Source organism: Euprymna scolopes, chromosome 5 (genome assembly GCF_053919585.1).
Source record: "Euprymna scolopes isolate OS-2025 chromosome 5, ASM5391958v1, whole genome shotgun sequence".
Taxonomy (NCBI): domain Eukaryota; kingdom Metazoa; phylum Mollusca; class Cephalopoda; order Sepiida; family Sepiolidae; genus Euprymna; species Euprymna scolopes.
In genome coordinates, this window is record NC_136486.1 from 174,547,901 (window position 1) to 174,569,013 (window position 21,113).

Genomic DNA, 21,113 nt, shown 5'->3' on the forward strand with positions numbered 1-21,113 from the left:
ATTAAGTCCAAGAAGATTTTCTTTTTGCTTGCAAAGAGAAGGTCTCAAAGACTTAATAAAAAGAGTCTCTAAAATATTTTCAAATGAAAATCTCCCTATCATTTGAAAATTTTAGAGACTCTTTTTATTAAGTCTTTGAGACCTTCTCTTTGCAAGCAAAAAGAAAATCTTCTTGGACTTAATTTAGTCTCTATGTAATTTTTCCCCCGTTTATTTCGGGGGGGGGTCCTACCCCCGCCATATTCATGACTATTTTTGTTTGTTTTCCTCGATTTAGCTTTGATTAGTGAGGAACGAAACCTGGTTAGCTAACCTTTATTTTCATTTTTTAAATTCATTATGCTTTTTGGTCTGTATTTAGCCATTATATATATATATATATATATATATATATATATATATATATATATATATATATATATATATTGTATTTTGTGTGTGCAGAAAGTTGTTAGATGAGACAAGTCATTGGTACCGTCGGTCTCAAGCCCAATAATTAGGACCGTTTAAGATAACCATATCAAGCTCTCTTCAGCCAATACTCATCTCTATATGTTTTTTAATATAAAATTTTCGACTATTTTGCTAAATAAACACGACCTCTTATGATATGAGCCATTTATTGAAAATTCACGGATTAAGGAAATAACTTTAAATTTTTGTACTTCTTTTGTTGTAAAATCGTTTTTAATTTACTGAATTTAATTTAAAATTTTCATTGTTTTATCTGGTATATTGAGCTTTTTATCTGATTGGGATTGTCTTATAAATTTTGATACTAATATTTAGATGGACTTTAATTTTACAGTATTATACAAGCCATAATCTCAAAGTATTTTAAAATTCAGTTAATATATATATATATACTTTTATAAAAAAAAATTTTTGTATTGATATTCATATCAAAAACTCTTTTTTCTATTTATTTCAAAAGAAAATACAACTTTGTTATATATGGTTCGTGGAATTGCATTCATCTCCAAAAAATCTAACTAATTTGCATATTCTTTAAAATATTCATTTTAATTTTTTTTTTTTTTTTTACATAGGCATCACCACATTATCAAGGCCAAGAAGCCACTCAAGGATAAGGGTTAAAGAGTGTACAGTAGAAATTGGACAATATAGTAATCATCAGTAATGAAAATTTGGTAAATTTGATAACTTATATGGAATGGCTCATCAAGAACTTATTTACTTTAGACTTGAACACAACCATATTGTAGTCAGCCGGAAAGCAGGAAAACGGAAGACAATTCCACAGGCGTGCAGTTCTAAGAAAGAAGCTTTGTTCATGGAATCTACGTTTAGGTTTAGGCACAGATAAAGAGTGGGGGGAATTATTGATAGTGTTTACAACTAGACGAGTGTTTCTTGTGAAAGTTTGGCGAGGGGGGACCATAGATTGAAGCTCAGTCGAACACTTTCCATGAAAATAACGATACATCAGAGACAAACTCGCAACATCTCTTCTGTGAGATAGAGGTTGCAAGGAGGAGAAAAGGACATCTCCTACGAGACTACGAAGTCTATTTTGAACTCTATCAAGGCAGGACAAGTCCTTTCTAGCAGCTCCTGCCCAGATGTGGCAACAGTACTCCATCCTTGGACGTACCTGGCTCTTATATAGATAGAGAATAGCATCAGCAGTGAGATATTTACCGGATCGATAGAAAGATCCCACCATTTTCCCAGCGGCCCTGGCAACAGATTTGATGTACGTGTTCCATTTAAGATCAGGAGTAATGGTCAAGCCCAGAAGCTTGTCAAAACTTGAGGCCTCCTGAAGACGAGAGCCATTAATTTCAATTGATGCCAAATGTGGATTAGAATGTTGATGATGTAAAGAGAGAAGCCTGGTTTTAGATGCATTAAAGGTAACCAGCCACTCCTTTCCCCATTGTACTACATGCTCAAGATCAGAGGAGAGAGAATTGGAGAGAACTTGGTCTATTAGTTTTTTTCGGTTTTCTTATGAGATGATCATTTTTAGTTAACTATTACATATAATTATATTCATGCAGATATTCTACATAATTTATACTTGTGTAATATTTGCGTAAAAAAGGCTATAGTAAACACAGTCTCTTTCTATATATATATTTATGTATTTGTATATATTTATGTATTTGTATATATCTTTGTTTAAAAACATTTGCCTACCAAACTCCTCTGTTGGTTTTTGGTCTACAGACATGAAACTTAATATATAGGGTATTCGAACCCATGCGAAACTTTATATTTTGGTTTTAGCCGGGTAAAATCGGTGCAAAAGTGTGAAAATTAAAGAAATGGAATTTGCCAGATGAAAGTTGAACAACGGCATTACGAATATGCATGCGTAACGTAATAGCTATTGGTTCATGTTTTAATTTTTAGTCTTGCAGCAAACGTGTCTTCATAGTTCAGGCATTAACATCAAAGGAAAAAGTAAATTGTAAGCTAAACGCTTTGGTTTCGATTTTCAGTGGTGGCGCGCGAGTCATTTTTATATATATATAATATAATAAATACGAAATCTGCATTAATCAACATATCATATTTAAGCGTACTTTACGACCAGGCAATGCCTGGCGGTCTGCTAGTATACACACACACACACACATATACACACACACACACACACACACATATATATATATATATATATATATATATATATATAATGCTGAATGTTTTTGTATAGGAGAAATTACCAGAGTTGTCAACTGTGTATGGAAAATACATTTTTGTATTTCAAATAAATACAATTGTTTGCTGGTCCACGGTTTCACAGAAACAGTAAAAATTCAGGTTGTAAGGCTCAGAATACCAAACGTGACCATTCTTCGGTCAGGTTAGATTTCTAGTGTTTCTGTGAAACCGCAGGTATCGATCGACTATTTATTAATGTATAGTGTTATTTGAAATATAATTTGTTTCAACGTTCCGTTTTTTTACATTTCTATCAGTCTTCATAAATATCTATATATTTATTTAGCAACAATGCTTCAAACAAACTACATCGCTTTTTACTTGAATACTTTCAGATGTGTCCAGATTCATCTTCAGGAGTGATTATCAGTAAAGATGTTAGTATTTTTATAGAGGTGATTTGTGTATATGTGTGTGAGAGAGAGAGAGGGAGAGAGAGAGAGACAGAGAGAGACAGAGAGAAACGGCTTTATTCATAATTCCAAAGTTAAAACACTATAGCTACTGTAAAGGACAACATAAATAATTCATAGCCATGGCTAATGATATATTACCTGAGAGCTCTTCATGCAAACTCCTCGGCTTAACATTCACAGGGAACATGAATTGGAACAAATACATTGAAAGCATTGCCGAAGCTGCTGCAAAGAAAGTGGGCTCCTGCTACTGTACTAGAAAGTGACTTAGCCTTAAAGTATTCTGTACTGCTACAATGTCACCACTCGCCCATGACGATTAAAAAAAGGGTTGCCAACCTAATAGGTCTTACACTGTTAACCAAACTCCAACATCTGTCCCATTGCATTCTTGCTCCTATTTTACAAATATTTTAATGGAATTTACTCCGACGAACACAAAGCCTTTTTCCCCCCTCTACGTAAATACCTCTGACTAATCTGAAAAGCAGCAAAATCTCACCCCTATACTATAGTGATCTCTAGATGCCGGAAAGCCTTATACTCAAATAGCGTCTTTATTCAAGCTGTTATATTTTGGAATTCCCTCCCGAGTCCCTGTTTCTTTTACTGCACTGACATGCAAATAGTAGCTCCTACATCCAACTGGCTCCGTGCTTTGTTTGTGGGCGAAAAAGTAGTTGTACGAGCCTTTTTCAAGTCTCACACAAAACACATTCATATTTGAAGCTGTCATATACATACGCGCACACAAACATACGCGCCCACGTCCACACATGTACACTTATTCACGTTCGCGTACATACACTCACATTCACGTATATATACACACACACACTTACGTACACACATGTACTCACACACGCGAACACGATCACGCACATGGACGACGTCACTTCCGCTTTCTAAGGAAATACACATGCGCAAAATACACTCTGGAAACGAGTATAAAAACAAGGCGATAAGCTGTTTCTAATCCTCTTTAAAACCAGCTCTCAATGAGAGAGGTTGGGCGAACAAGCCGCGCGCCATTTCGGCGCGCGCACCTCACGCCCACTTCCTACTATGTATGGGGCACGAGCTAATGACTGTATGTATACATTCTCACCCTTTCTCTTTCCACCTACTACTGGCCACTAAGAACACCTTCGCGTCGCTGACTATTAACTGATGACAACTCTGATATCCTCTCCTTTGTCTACACGCTGGACTACCATTCTCAATTTTCCTACATCATTTATTTCTCTTCCCACGCGCGGACATGTTATGACTAAAATGTTCATTTCTTTCAACAGCAAATAAACAACATTTATCTTATCCATTAATTGTGTCTTTGTTTCCTTCAATTCCCATTCGTTTCATTATTATTTTGTAACGGGATTGGGGTATTTATACATAGTAAAAGAAATGCTTTGAATATCAAGTACTATTTTAGCTATAGTTAGATAGAAATTGTGGTTTCATGCCTTTTCGAATATTGTTAGTCTGCAAACAAGAAATGAACTTACCTGGTGTATAATGTTTGGGACAGGTGAGGTCAAGTGCTGAAGTTAATTTTTCAGAGAATATAAAAACAGGTCGTTGCATTACAATTGTCTTTTGACCAATGTCCATTGTTTTCTTTATAAACGTGAATGTGCCCAGTCCACTGATATGAACACCCTACAAGAAACGAGGTGAACATAAGAAATTCACTAACAATCATCAACTGCAATCATAAAATATCAGGAGATCACTTGAAGCATCAAATCAAAATTCTTTTTATTAAAATATGAAATAGCTATACAAGTGGCGGGTAATTGGAATGAGGAGTCGTCCATTTCAATAGTATAAACAAAAAAACATTTTAATGCTATAAACATATAACATTTTAATGGTATAAACATATAACATTTTAACGGTATAAACATATAGAATATAAAATTTTAATGATATAAACATATAGCATATAACATTTTAATGGTATAAACATATAACATTTTAATGGTATAAACATATACGGCATAATCACGTTCCCATTAAATCACTGACGCTAATACTATATGGGGGACTATTTGGAAATACCAGGTGCTGTATGTGCTCTCTGCTTATTTATGTATTGTTTCTAGTCACTCTGGACTTTTCTTTGACACTGGATTCGAGCAGTGCCGATTCAGAAACAGTGTGGTTGAGGATTGCACAATCTTTGCTTCACAATAATCCATGCAGCCATCCTTACAAAGGCTTTGGATTGTCTATAATTTTTTCTACATACAACGTTTGAATGCGCATGCTTTACTCTGTCCTCATCAACCGCCAATCAAGGGAGATAACACAGTTTTGGTGGCTAAGACGGTAGTCACTTTAGCGCCACCAGACAGAGAAATGGAAAAAAAAACTGATACTCCCGCTCTAATTTAAGTATTTACAAGAGTCAGTTCACGGATGTTATTGCAGAGGACTGAATAATCAACGGATTTTCTTGATAAAACACGTTAGTTTTAGACGACCAGAAAACGTTCTACTTTGACGTCATCAACTGGAACCGTGACTTCGACCAAACCCAACCTGACGCTTGTTGGGCCGTTGTCTGCAGACGCTGCAAAGCACACCTCAAAGTCTGGCCATGTATGCCAATCTTAATAAGGAAAGAAACCACAGAGCACCCCACAAAATCAAGACATTGAACTTCAATGGGCAGCACATGACACGACCAGCCCTTCTCTACACAGTCAGATCGAAAGGACTTGTAACACTCATTCTTGCACTGAGCCCATGAGCTCGTTCTGAACTGAGTCCCTAAATAGTTATTGGAGCATCAGGTTTTGGGGGAGTTTTTTGACCATTGAAAGGGAGGATCTTAGTTTTTCAGCAAACTCCCCACCTCTGATCGATCATAATACGAATAATGTGTGTCTGTCAGTTTGTCCGTCTGTGTGTATGTTCACGACATTTAGGCTTTCAAACATAGTAATATAAAGCACTAATTCTAAGTCAACGGGCTATAACTTCTTCCCGTTTTTAATGGGTAAAAAAATCTATTGCAAAATAATGAGAAAATATTCAAACAATTCATAATTAATCTTTAATAATAATAATTAATCTTTAGTAATAATAATTAAGTAAAATAGTATTAAAAAACATCTAATTACTTTATGCAGGAACATCTGCTTTTCCACAAACGAAGACAATGAATCCCAAATAGCCGTCACATCTGTTCGAAAAGAAAATAGGAAAACATTTTAATTAAAAATATTTCTAATTGAAAAAAAAAGCTTTGTATAGTTTGGATGATTCTGATTATTGTTTTCGTTTATAGCGTTTCAACCGATGTAATTTTCGACCTTCTTCAGGTGTATCTTTTCGAGCTTGGGAATCTTTTTGTCAAACTTGGGGATCTGCATACTATATATATATATATATATATATATGTGTGTGTGTGTGTGTGTGTGTGTGTGTGTATAGAGCCGTGGCATATTTGTTAAAATTCCATTGTAAGTTACACTCTTTTGGAGTTTGAAGGTTCAATCCTCAGTGTAGGCGTCACTCAAAATACTATTGCAAATTACTGAGTATTTCTACCAGAATGAGAGCATGTTGCCCTCGAGAACAGTAGCCCAAATAATTTAAATACTGGATGGAATGATAAAACTGACGCCTTAGAAAAGATGACATAATTACATTTCCGTTGGATAAAAACCGGTTTTCTTTTTTGTTGCATACAATCTACTAGTTGGCCAGCTGTGTACAAATCCCAAGAGTGACAGAAGCCTTCTATCGTGTCTGAAAGTGACACAATGTTCAACAAGCAAGATCGGAGATGCGCCGCTGTACAAGTCATGCTTTTACCAATCTAAGTCATGACAACAGGACCCTTACCAGCACCTTAAAAATACATCGCTGGATTACTATGAATAACAAGGACGTGTCCAGGGTGATGAAAACAAAGTTTCCAACAACGGTTATGGTCTATGGTGTAATTTCAAGTGAGGGCCACATCATGCCACCTCGCAACTTCAAAATTGGTTTGAAAGTCAATAGCAAAGTGTACCTGGATGTGTTGAAGAGTGTGGTGATCCCTGGTGCAATCAAGTGGCTGCTGGCAGACCCTGGGTGTGGCAGCAGGCTCACAAGTCTAAAGAGACCCAGGCTTGGCTTCAGAAGGAGTGCTACAACCCTGTACCCTTCTTTCACTGGCTCACTCCCTCCCCTCCGACCTGAATCTGCAAGACTACTTCGTTACTTCGTTTGGTCATACGTTGAGAAGATCACCAACATGATCACCACCTCCAACTGGCGCTTCTGGAAAAAGCATGCTCCCGTTCTGGACCCTACCGAGGTGGTGATTGAAACTGAAGGTGGCTACATTGAATAAATGTCAGCTCTAATCCATAATCAAGTTACCTGAATTGATTTTTTCAATAAAAGTTTTAAAATAAAGCTGTAGTGTTGTTTTCTTAATCGTTCCATCCTGTAACATGAATTATATAATTATGTATACATCTCAAAAATTCAGAAAACATAAGCATACATTTTATTACATAATCAAAATTTCATAATAAATCAGTTCAATGACTTTTATGGCTTTTGAACTAATACCGAATATCTTTAATGTTTACTTTTTTGCAGATTATCAATGAAAAAGTCACTTAGTTTGAAAAATATTTAAGTAATGATTTTTTGTGTGTTGTTATATAACTGTATTCAAAAAATTCAATTAATAAGATGTCGCTTACATCATGGTTGGAGGAAAAAATCTGTGGCCAATAATGGATGCCAGTACAAGAAATGAGTTCCAGATCTTTGTCAACTTAAGTGATTTTTTTTTTTACATGGGAGTCACAACTTATCAAGGCCCGAATGACACTCGAGGATAAGGGTTAATGAGGTAAATGGATTAACAAGAACTTGTTTACATTGGACTTGAAGATGACCATATTGTAGTCAGCTGGAAAGCAGGCCAGCAGAACAGTGTTCCACATGCGGCCAGTTCTAGGAAATAAACTTTGTTCATGGAATTTGCGTTTATAATTAGGCATAGATAGAGAGTGCGGGGGGTGATGTTTGTTATAGATAGACGAGTGTTTTTTTTGTGAAAGTTTGATAAGGTAATTCCTTTTAATTCCTCCGGTTACCATGACCAATCTTGTCTTGGAAATGAAAGGCTGTGCTTTTTTTTTTAACAGTCAGTGCGATTTTATTTGTTTTGTTTTTTGTTTCTGTTTGTTTGTTTGTTTGTTTGTTTGTTTGGTTGGTTGGTTGGTTGGTTGGTTTTCAGAGGAGGGGAGTACATTAATGAAAATTTCGATTTGCAACCCTAATTTGTTAAGGATAATTTTTTCTCCCTTTCTATAAAAATCGCCCTAGACAAGGCATAATGCCACGATGTATGGAGCTAAAGACATAAACATACTACTTCAAGGTAAAAAAAATAGCTAATAATAAGTGTGATATGGATAGATTCTAACCTGGAAAACAGCAATTATTCACCCTTTGTCAGTAACATCGCTCATGAAATGTGAGTACTAAAGAACAAAATTAGGAAAGCAAGTTAGATTTTTTTTTTACTACCAAGTTGAAACTGTTTACTGTCATTGTGCATTATTGTTGGCATTTTTTTAGCCCATCTCATTAGCGGATATAATCATAATAACCTATTGTGATATCATACGCAGGATATCTATATATCTGCCACCAAAAACCTCAGCAATAGAGTGACCTTACATAAGAGCAACATTAAAATTGCAGATAACACACACGTTTATGTTTTAAAACACGTACATACATGGAGTGGAAATAGCTTCAAAATAATGCCAACCTTCCAAACAGACAATTATTTTTATTTACTTATACAAAAAAAAAATGACCTTTAGAACCATTTACAGATATTTCTACCTCTTGGAAACATGTAACCAAAATGGACTGCGAAAACGTTCTTATACATTTTAAATATATTTTAAATATTTTACATTTTGAATACTTTCTGAAGAGGACACTTCACAGAACGTCTGAAAAGCGTTAAAAACTATTTGAATGATTTTAAAAAATTATTACAATGATCTAAATAATTTTACAAAATAGAAAATAAAAATACAGAATAATAAAATAATTTTTAAAAATACATACTACTTGTTGGTGACCTCACTCATTTAAATATACATCTTTCTCTCGTTGGAACCTCTCAACCCATTCTATATATATATATATATATATATATATATATATATATATATATATATATATATATATATATATATATATTCAATCAGACATTACTAAATACAACGGAAATACTTTGCTTGACGATTTTTTTTTGATTTTTTAAATTTTCCATATAATCTTTTTATATCAAAATCGAAAATGTTAATGAAATTAATGAATGATATTATCCCAAGCGCTTTCGATTCAACTGTGAATCATCTTCAGGTGGAATTCATGGAGTTGATGAGGTGAAAGTGAATAAGAGCGAAAATAGAAAGTAGAAAAGTGAAAAGTAAAAAACACAATAAATTGTGTCGAGTGATGGGGGTAGGGTTAAAAGTTGATTAAAAGTTGATTTAAAGTTGATTAAAAGTTGATTTAAAGTTGATTTAAAGTTAGATTTTGATATAAAAAAGATTATACGGAAAATCGAAAAAATAAAAAAGGAATCATAAAGCAAAATTGTATTTAATAATGTTTGCTTGAGTGAAAAATGCTGTCTAGCTATACCAATTTCATATATATATATATATATATATATATTTGTAATCATCCACATACAGCACTGTTTCGTTGTATCACAACTCATCAGTGCATCTAGACTAGCACCACTCCCAAACCGAGGATTGAACCTAGAACCATCACGTTGACAATAGGTAGTTCTACCCATCGACCCACAGGAGCGGTGCCCGTAAATAACCCCCATAAATGCCTATTTTAAACACGACATTTGTCCACCACTTTTATAGTGCTCAAACTGCTTATTTACAAACAAACAGCAAGCCTCAAATTTTTCAGCCAATTAAGTAGCGAGTGAGATTATTTATGACAGTGCTTTACTCAAAGAGGGGGGCTTAAAATATATTTGCAGTCATCCGCATACAGTACTGTTTCGTTGTATCACAACTTATCAGTGCGGCTAGACTAGCACCTCCCACAAGCCAAGGATTGAACCTAGAACCATCGCGTTGACAGTAGGCAATTCTATTCATCGACCCACAGGAGCAGTGCCCGTACTAGCAGAGTGGCCCAACTTTGCCCAAGATTGAATGATGCTCAACAAATGTTGCACACTCACATATCTGACTTACAATATGGTTGTCTTCAAATCCAATGTAAACAAGCTCTTGATAAGCTGTTCCCCTTAAGTTAACAAATTTACTGAATTACCATTACTTACAATTACAATATTGTCCAATTGACTACTGTACACTTTTTAACCCTTATCCTCAAGTGGCCCCTGGGTCTTGATAAGTGGTGATGCCTATGTAAAAAACAAAATATCTTTATTGTCATCGAAATCGATAAAATAGCCCATTTTTCAATCAAATCGATTTATCATGGTGCACTGGGAGAAAGCTTCACATGTTTCTCGCAGTGACAGTCTACAATGCATTGTATTCTGCATTGCACTGTAGAGAACCTGCTATTGATTTTATAAAATTATTTTTATTCAAGTTTAAAATGCAAAAATCAAGTACCATTGTGAAATTGTGCTTTAAACAGAAACATTCATTTCAAACGCGCTCCTGTCATATCAAAGAACCTATTGTTGATTTTATATGTTGGGTCTTTCTGTTTGTGTGGTAATAAAACTTCTCAAATTCACTTGTGTTGTTAGGCTGTGTAAGGTGTTTACTTTGATCAAAATCGCCTGATTTTTCTTTCATTAGATTATTTCGATTAGCGATTATCAGTACTTATCGAAAACATTCTGATAAAATACTTATACAAGAACACTGCACGGCACATAAAGTACCTTCGTTTGAAATTTTATAAAAATCGACCTAGCCGTTTTCGAATCCATAGGGAACGAATTCATAGACACATAAGCGCACAGATACAGAAACAAAGTTCCTTTTTATATTCTAGTAGAGATAGAGATATCGCATATATATATATATATATATATATATATATATATATATATATATATATATATATATATATATATATATACTCTCTATCTATCTGCTCCTGGATATGACCTTAAACTATATCCGATGGTGAGGCCCCAGCTTGCGGGCTTTGAGGAGTGTGGAGCCACCTTTTAATTGCCATTGCTTCCAAGTCCACCCTGACCTGGAGTGGTAGTACCTGTTAGGGTCCCAAGTATGGGTTAAATAGAAACCGACTTGAAAAAAGAAAATATATTCTATCAAAAATGTTTTTTTCCAAATGACTGGATTCGGCATTAAATAACCTGAAAAGGGTTGATATGCCGTAAAACAAAAACAACCAACCAACCAACCAATCTATCTATCTCTCTCTCTCTCTCTCTCTCTCTCTCTCTATATATATATATATATATATATATATATATATATATATATATATATATATATATATATATATATATATATTTATATATATATATATATATATACATATATATATATATACACATATATATATATACATACATATATGTGTGTGTGTGTGTGTGTGTGTGTGTGTGTGTGTGTGTGTGTGTGTGTGTGTGTGTGTGTGTGTGTGTGTGTAGAAAGAAAGAGAGAAAAGAGAGTCGTTCAATAAGCAGTAAGCCATGGTTTGTGTTCATTTGGTAGAAGTCCAATTGTTAACAGTAAGATATGTGTCTGAATAAGAAGGTGGAGACCAATTAATATATCTCAACTCATAAAATATCCATTTTCCTGACACTCATAAACAAGAAACAGAATATATCCTCGGGTAAAAAGCGATAATCATTATTTTTGCAGCTATAAACGCACTTGGCAATGCTTATAAATGTATAAATATCAGTGTTCAAACTTGATACATACGTATATTTATTAGGTTTTGTTGTTGTTTTTTTCTTTCTTTTTTTTTTCTAAAAAGGGTCGTTCCAAAAGTAAAGCTTCACAGTTTTTAACAAGAAAGTTGAAGATCTACGAAGACGAAAGCGACACCTGGTATAGCATTCAGCCTGGGCAGGTTGAACTGGTTTCTTTCAAACGATTAAGGTTCAAGGGAATATTGAATTTATAAGCGGTACTCAATCGCAGTATATCCTAATCAGGTGAAATGACAACATTAGTTTTTGCATTCTGTTTTAATTTTTTGCACGGCGTCCTTGTACTTTCACATACAGCACCTGGTATTTTTAAATGGTCACCCATCTAGTAGTGACCAGGTTCAAAGTTGCTTAACTCCATTAACCTAACAAGAACTAACGCATACAAAGATGAGATGAATTCGTATTATTTGGATTCTTCAGACTACTGTTCTCATCTTGAGTGTTATTCACACAACGTTCCGGTCGATGTAACCTCCGACCTTTTTCAGGTGTATCTTATTGAACTTGGAAATCTTTCTGTCAAATTCGGGAATCTACACAGAATTTCAAACGAAACCCTTTATTTAATACACGGGCGTATCATGTTCTTATTCAGCCAGTCATGACTGGGTAGAAGTTTTACGTAATTCGCAATTGTATTTTGAGTTTCGCCCGTATTGAGAATTGAACCTTCAACCTCCAGAAGAGTGTAACTTTACAACTGAGTTTTACTGAGTAATTTATCCACTACGCCACAGAAACGTGCTAAGATGAACAGTTTATTATCAGGATCGAGTTTGTCGTTTTAATAACAAATAACAAATTTTTTTTTTTAAAAATCACAAATCAACCAAAAAGGTTCATTTGACGCACATAGCCATAGATTTGTCAGATAGGTCAATCGGATTTGTGTCGTCCGTTTCCATCGAATTCAAATTGACAAGTTAAGATTACAAAGAATTTTGACTTGGCAAGAAAGTTGATTAATGGCATCAGTAAAACACACACATTATGATAATGTCCGCATTATTTGTAGGAACACGCTGACCCGATTACCTTCACGGTAGTTATGCAAGCTTTGTAAAGCGATTCAGCTGAATATCAGAAACAAATCATGAACAATTTGAATTACAACCGCATAAAACACAGATGAAACTTTTCTTAGAAAAAAACAAGCACTTCTTAATTAGGATTAAAAATCAATTGCAGTTTATAGTTGGATTTGTTTATAACAGATACACGATTCTGAAAATAAATCATGTTTCCTTAAAGTGACTGTTTATAGGTTTCTAGCTGACCCATTGCCCCTCCCCTGCTGCTAGTGTTGCATGTAATAAACATTATACGGGATTAATCTACGTTCCCAAGTGTTGTACATAACGATACAAACATGTAACGTTGTCCGGGAACCAACACATTGAAGTTTTTAGTTGCAAAGCAAAGAATAGGACAGAACTTCAACTTGTTTTGTTTTTTGTATAACATTTATTTCCTTATTCTCTCCTTACTGCTGACACGTCTCTCACGGGATCGTCTTCTCGAGCGTCATTCACATCTCGCACGTGATCTCGGACGTTCTCCCCGTTTCTAACGTGATCTCCTCTTTGAAGACTTTATTTTTCCTACCGATGACATAGGCCTGTCTGCGCTCTAGTAACAAGTAATAAACACTATATGGGATTAATTTACCCTTCCTAAGTGTTGTGTATAAAGATGCAAACACTTCGTTGTTGGGGGTCCTAGCTTTCAGATCAGGATCAAAGTCTGTGATGAATTAATTAATTAATGAATAATTCCGACGAATGCTAAAAAACAAATGGCTCTAAATGCTTATACTCTTTCCTTTTCCGCTTTGTTCGGAATTCTCTTTACTCTTCATTCCTCAAAGCAAGGAAGTTTTGACATGAGTATGATAACTCCAAATATTTTCAATCAATAGAAATCTTTCAAGCCCAAAAAAGTAACAGTAAGTAAAGGGGGGGTAGAGTGGTGTAACTAAGGCTTTTGACAGGGTATGGCACAATGGATTTCAAAGGAAAATTAGATCATATGGTATCACTGGAAGAATACATAATGTAATTAAATCCTTCTTAAGTAAGAGAAAAATTCAGGTTGTCCTCGCCGGTCATACATCTAAACAATATGATATAAATACGGAAGTACCCCAGGGGTCTATCCTTGGAACTTTATTATTCCCGATATTCATAAATGACCTCCCTGATAAAATTGTTTCTGAGAAGAGTATATTTGCTGATGATACCACTCACTATAGCAGGCACAAGGGAAAAACAAATGAACACATATGTAAGGAAATGACAGAAACACTAGAGGATGACCTCCAATCTGTAGTGGAATGGGGACAAAAATGGTTGGTCATATTCAATGCTGCCAAGACTAAGCTTGTTTCCTTCAATAATTACAAGAAACCTCCTCTACCATCAATAGCAATGGCCAAGAAGACATTACCTGAAAGTACTTCCTTTAAACGCCTCTGCGCAACGTTTACAGAGAACATGAACTGGAATAGATACATTGAGAGCATTGCCAAGGCTGCTGCGAAGAAGGTGGGCTCTCTCTATTGTGCTAGAAAACTACTTATGACATAAAGGCAGACTGACTGGCTGGCATCCCTCCTTTTGACACTATGAACTCCAAGCTAAGTCGAACTCCGCGGTCCCAAAACCTAAGAAACTTTTCTGTTCATAACTTTTGAAGTCTACTAATCTTTGAAACACTAACATGTATTACTTTTTTTTCCTTGTTCCAGGTTTGACTTTAATCCTGAATATTTGTCTTGTTTTCTTTTAATCTTTTTCCTAAATCTTTTTTGTCAAATATACTATTATTAACCAATACTTTTTCTTATATTTAAAACAAGAGAAAAAAAAAAGTCTCCCATGAAATTGAACATTTCCCAAATTATATTTGCATATTATCTGAACTCAAAAACTTTTTTTCTTCTAAAGTATGCATTACTTCTAGCTAAAGAGTTCCTGATGTGGGGACGTTGATTAGATATCCGACAGGCCTGTTGAAAGAGAGAAAAATGTGTTCAATGTGTTTATTTGTTGTAGGAGTGTGCGTCTGATAGTAGAGACAGGATGAAGGGTTAGTGTCTTGTGGTATGAAAGAGTATGTGTGTGAAGCGCATGCAGAAACAAGTTTTGACGATATCCATGTTGGCTTGTTGTACTCACTCAGGCGGTGTTTGCTGCCAGCGAAAGCCAGGGAGAAAGAAAGAGGAGGAACAGTTTCCGACTTCACCTTTTATGTACTCGGTCACAGCTGGCTTGTGATTGGACAAGCCAGGGAGAAAATGGATTTCAAATTTCAAGCCGCGAGAATTCGCTCCTGCCTGTGATTGTAGCAAGTTTTGACTGTTACAGCCTTCAGTGACTTCATCACCACCAGAAAGCAAGATTTTTACATTACTGGCATGAATAAACTTGTTTTGCGTTGGCAAAAGTGTGATGATTCTCATGGTGCTTATTTCGATCAATAAATTTTTAAAAGTTAAAAACCGCAGAAACTTTTTTGTCAACCTGATATGTTAGTTGATATGAGCTAAGGTGGGGATATCACTCATCGGTCAAGTCATACCAAGGACCCAAAAAATGGTACTTGATGTATATTTGCTAAACCCTCACAGACCAAGGTGTGAAGATGAAAGGTAACACTGGTAAAAATGTGGCACCCTTCCTTACATCTCAGTTCAATAGCTAATGAAAAAGAAGTCTTCGAGTCGCCTTCAACTATGGTCGACGACCACTTTACTTTTTTACTTGTATTATTTTTGCTTAAATGAGGTTAAATGTTAGTTGATATGAGTTATATTGAAGTTATGGAATGTCCATCAGTCCTTGTTTAAAAAATTATTCCCCCCACCCATAGCAAGAAAAAATTACTGCTCCAAAAAAACCTGGCAATAATGATGGTGATGACGTGTCACGCTCCAAATTGGAGGCTCATCATTGGTTGCAGTTTAATGCGAAACAAATTAATTTATGATCTATTATTTATAATTTATTAATTTACTAGCGGGGGGTACCCGGCGATGCCCGGGTGTTTAGAGGTGTGTGTGGTGTTAAATAAAAAAGAACCCGGGGGGGGGGGGTCAAACCCGAAGCCCTGAGGCGAAGTTTGAAAATAAAATCGGCCAGCCAGAATGAGTTAGTGAAAAATGTTTGAATTTATTTAAGAACTAAATTGACAGGTGCGCGGCCGGAAGTCGTCGAGCGTTACGACGACGATGTAGGTTTGTTTGTTATAAGCGAAGTAAAAAAAAGAAAACAATATTAGCACTAAGCGGGAAAAAAAACACAAAAAAACTAACGTAAGGTAAACAAACAATGAAAACAGAAAAACGAACACGTGAAAAATGGCTTAAATAAGCCTGTTTCGATATTAAAATTTAAAAAATCGAAAGAAAAAAACCCATCTCACACCACGATTCGAACCTAAAACATTTAGATAATGAACCAAGGCCTTAACAAACTGTGCTAAGGCTAAGTTCACGAAATCTGTTCGGTTTTTCAACTATTTAAAGTAAATCAAGTCACGACGTCATCTGACGCATGCGTAGAATTGGTCATTGTCACGAGAGGACCGTTTTTGTTGATTCCCCCCCTGTCGAAAATTGTCGATTTCGAGGTAAAAAGTTAACGTTTTGGCCAATTTTTCGATATTTTTCGAGCAAAGGATGGAGCTTTGATGTGATACAAAGTTTGTGAATTTTCGTCGCGGCTGTCGAAAGTTTTTAGCAGGCATCCAAACATACACACAAACATACATACATACATACATACATTTTCGCTTTTATATATATAGATGATCTATTATTTATAATTTATTTGGAATTAAAACATTTTGCAAATCGAACGACAATCTGAAATGATTTATGTTTCAAACCTATTTCAAAATATGCCACACAATTTTGATTATTTATAACTACAAATTCCTCCTAGGTTAAGAAACAAATCATTCAAGTCGGTGAACTTCCGCTGCATCTCTTTCAATATTTAATGAATGTCTATAATGCTCGTATTTAGACTCGCTTAATTAAATGTAGATTCTTATTTGGTTTATAATTACTTATACATCGCTGCAACGAGTTCAGTTTAGAGAACTGCTCTCCTCACAAATGAAAAGATATGTGATCTCAACAATAAAGAGAATCTACAAAAATGAGCTCATTAGCAACTAGCAGGGGCATCTGGCGTTGCTCAGGAATGAGAAGATTAAATTATATTGCTGCAAAAAAGGTAAGTTCCCTCTACCGTGGTAGAAAATTTCTCGTACTTGAGAATAATATTTGTATACTAGTCACTCCCTTTTCGACAGGGTCCAAAAAAGAGTCGCCAATCTAATAGGCCCCTCACTATCAACCAAATTCCAATTCCTGTCCCATCACCCCAATGTTGCACCCCTTTTCCTGTTTTGTGAGTATTTTAATGGAATGTGCTCTGATGAACTCATTGCACTTGTGCCCCTTCGATGTTCATACTCTCGATAAACCCGTCTAGCAGCAAAATCCCACCTCTTCATAGTTGAGATCCTAGATACTGAAAAAAATTATATTCTAAGAGTTTCTTCCCTCAGACTACTATAATTTGGAATTCACTCCCTGTCTCCTGCTTCCCTGATTGTACTAACATGCAGAAGTTTAAATGTAATGTGAACAAACATCTCACTAATCTCTTCACATAGCTCCCAGTAGATATGATCACAAAATTCATAATGTGTAAATTTGTATGTTATTTCACATAGCGGCTTCAATCCTACCCAAAGCAGGCCAGAGGATTAATTGGCCAAAACGTGGTGAAGCGACAACTATGGAAGGCAGTAATTATTGAGGATACAGTTACGAGATTCAGCATTCCTATCTCATCGCGGTTAATCACCTGATGAAGGCTAGAGGACTGGTTGGCCGAAACGTCATGAAACAACTATAAAGATAAAAACAGTCTTTAAATAAGTAAATAAAATATATTTTAGTTTGATATTTTGGGTGCTCTTAGTCACAAAATGTAATGAAATGAATCAAAATTAAAAACGTTAAGAATACTGGAAATTTTATCGTCGGGAACATTCATTACTTACCAAAACTTTCATGATGATTCACGCGAAATCTCGTAAGCCTTTGACAAAGAAGAATGTAGTCTTTTTGTAAATAAAAATATAATTAATTGAAAACAACGTCGTTTTTATACTTCTTATGCCACCAATACACCTGAAAATATTTTTCTAGACGCGTACGTTGAATAATATACAAATTTACAAATTATTATTTTCAGATTTATTTTAGACGGACCACAGAGCTCCACAATAGGAAAACAACTGGAAACTTTATATGCTAAACTTTATATGCTAAACAGGCTCAAACAAGATCGGATATTATTTTTCTAAGCCAATGCAAAAAATTGGACATTATGCCCTCAGGCATTATCATAAAACACACTTTCTAATGCAGAATTAACACTTCTAGTAAACACAACCCACAAGATATCTATGACAGAGTCTCCACCCAATTGCGTAATCTAGCACAAGACAGCATTCCTTTTCTCAGACACCAAAAAATATATATTATTTTCTTCACTGAACATGCACAAAATAAATCTTAATACAGACCTTGGTGTCCTAAACCCATTTAAATATTACTTATATATATATATATATATATATATATATATATATATATATATATATATATATATATTTATATATATATATAATATATATATATATATGTATATATATATATATATATATATATAAGTAATATTAAAATGCAACTTTGTCTCTGTGAGTTCGTTCCTTATAGACTCCGAAACGGCTGAACAGATTTTCTTTAAAATTTACAGAACTTTCGTGTATAAATCTGGGAGTGATCTTAATTAAGTTTTGTCTTAGAATACCCCAATAATTACCGATAATCGATAATCGAAACCGTTATTTTAATTTATCTATCATCAGTAAAGCCATTTTTTCCATGTCATCGCTTAGTAAGAATTGTAGAACAACGGGCCGTGAAAATTCTACAGAGGGTAAGTTGATAGCATGTTTTTTTTTTTGTTTTTTGCATGATGTGGTTTGTAGGTTCCAACTCCGCACGTAAATTTATTAACTTTTTTTTTCATTAACTGCAAAGGAGTTTATACAAAAGAATTTTATAAAAGAAACAGTAGGTTTTTTAGAGTGCAATGTAGAATAACATATATTTTGGACTAAGTTACTGCATAGGGACATGTGAAGCTTCCTCCCGGGTATTTCACGGATTTCGATGACAATAAAAATATAGGAGTGTGAAATATTCGTTGATCGTCATTCAATCCCGGGCAACGTCAGATCTCCCTGCTAGTATATGTATAAACCTACGAGGGGCGTGCAATAAGTAATGCCCTGACCCACTTCCAGTTGTCTGATCTAGCTGAAATTTTGCATGTGCAATGATTTATATCTCTATAGGTTATGTGGCAAATTACAGCTCTGAACTAATTGTGGTTTCTGTTTTACAGGTGATTCAAACGTGAAATGGAGCCTATTGAATGTCGAGCAGTGATCCGGTTTTTGTATTTGAAAAGACGCACACCACAGGAGACTTTTGATGAAATGAAAGAAACTTATGGTGACAATGCCTCATCATATGACCTTGTAAAACGCTGGCGTCGTGAATTCAAACATGGCCGGAAGTCTGTGGAAACAGCTCCCAGACCTGGTTGACCCCCTTCTGCCATTGATGAGGCATCTGTTCCTCAAGTTCAGGCTGCATTTTGGAACATCGGCGCATTACTATTCGCCAAATAGCCCAAGATGTCAATATTAGTACAGGGTCTGTGGAATGCAGATGTATAATCAATCCATTATATTATCATTTTCAGTCCCCACCCCTAATTTCTGGCTCCCATCTTATCTCGCAATTACTTATAACTTCACCAACTAACTTCGGAAGAACCCCCCCCCCATCTGATTTTCTTTTATATCATAAGTTGCTTAAAACGTGATTAGTTAAAGTTCAGAATAAAATCACGCTTTCTCTTAACGGTTAATTTAAAAAAAAAAAAATCTTCTGAACGCTATTAAAAGTTAAATTCTTCACTAGTTTGCAATTTGGAGACGGAAGCGTTGTTGTGATAAGTGATTTTCTCTACTAATTCGCAGTTTTTATTTTTAGATTAAAATATTAATAACTGCATTTTATTTCAGTATTTAATTTATGTATTTCTGTTGTATTAAATGCTAGCTTTTTTTTCTCTCGTCCATAAATGTTTATCTACCAAGTTGATCTTAAATATTGTATAATCAATCCATACTATTATCATTTTCAGTCCCCCACCCCTAATTTCTGGCTCCCATCTTATCTCGCAATTACTTATAACGTCACCAACTAACTTCGGAAGAACCCTCCCCGCCCCCATCTGATTTTCTTTTATATCATAAGTTGCTTAAAACGTGATAAGTTAAAGTTCAGAATAAAATCACGCTTTCTCTTAACGGTTAATTTAAAAAAAAAAAATCTTCTGAACGCTATTAAAAGTTAAATTCTTCACTAGTTTGCAATTTGGAGACGGAAGCGTTGTTGTGATAAGTAATTTTCTCTACTAATTCGCACTTTTTATTTTTAGATTCAAATATTATTAACTACATTTTATTTCAGTATTTAATTTATGTATTTCTGTTGTATTAAATGCTAGCTTTTTTTTTTCTCGTCCATAAATGTTTATCTACCAAGTTGATCTTAAATATTGTATAATCAATCCATTATATTATCATTTTCAGTCCCTCACCCCTAATTTTCTGGCTCCCATCTTATCTCGCAATTACTTATAACGTCACCAACTAACTTCGGAAGAACCCCCCCCCATCTGATTTTCTTTTATATCATAAGTTGCTTAAAACGTGATTAGTTAAAGTTCAGAATAAAATCACGCTTTCTCTTAACGGTTAATTTAAAAAAAAAAAAATCTTCTGAACGCTATTAAAAGTTAAATTCTTCACTAGTTTGCAATTTGGAGACGGAAGCGTTGTTGTGATAAGTGATTTTCTCTACT

At 34.8% G+C, this 21,113-nt stretch overlaps 1 protein-coding gene across 1 annotated transcript in view; it reads right to left on the reverse strand.

The window, feature by feature from the left end:
• The window catches only part of LOC145277041 (coiled-coil domain-containing protein 81-like), a 142,396-nt gene that overhangs the window by 85,716 nt on the left and 35,567 nt on the right, over positions 1-21,113 (reverse strand). The window contains exons 2-3 of the mRNA XM_080128675.1: positions 6,242-6,303; positions 4,619-4,772 (exon numbers count right to left, since the gene is read on the reverse strand). Coding sequence (XP_079984801.1) covers positions 4,619-4,772; positions 6,242-6,303 — 216 coding nt within the window. The remainder of the gene's footprint in view (positions 1-4,618; positions 4,773-6,241; positions 6,304-21,113) is intronic.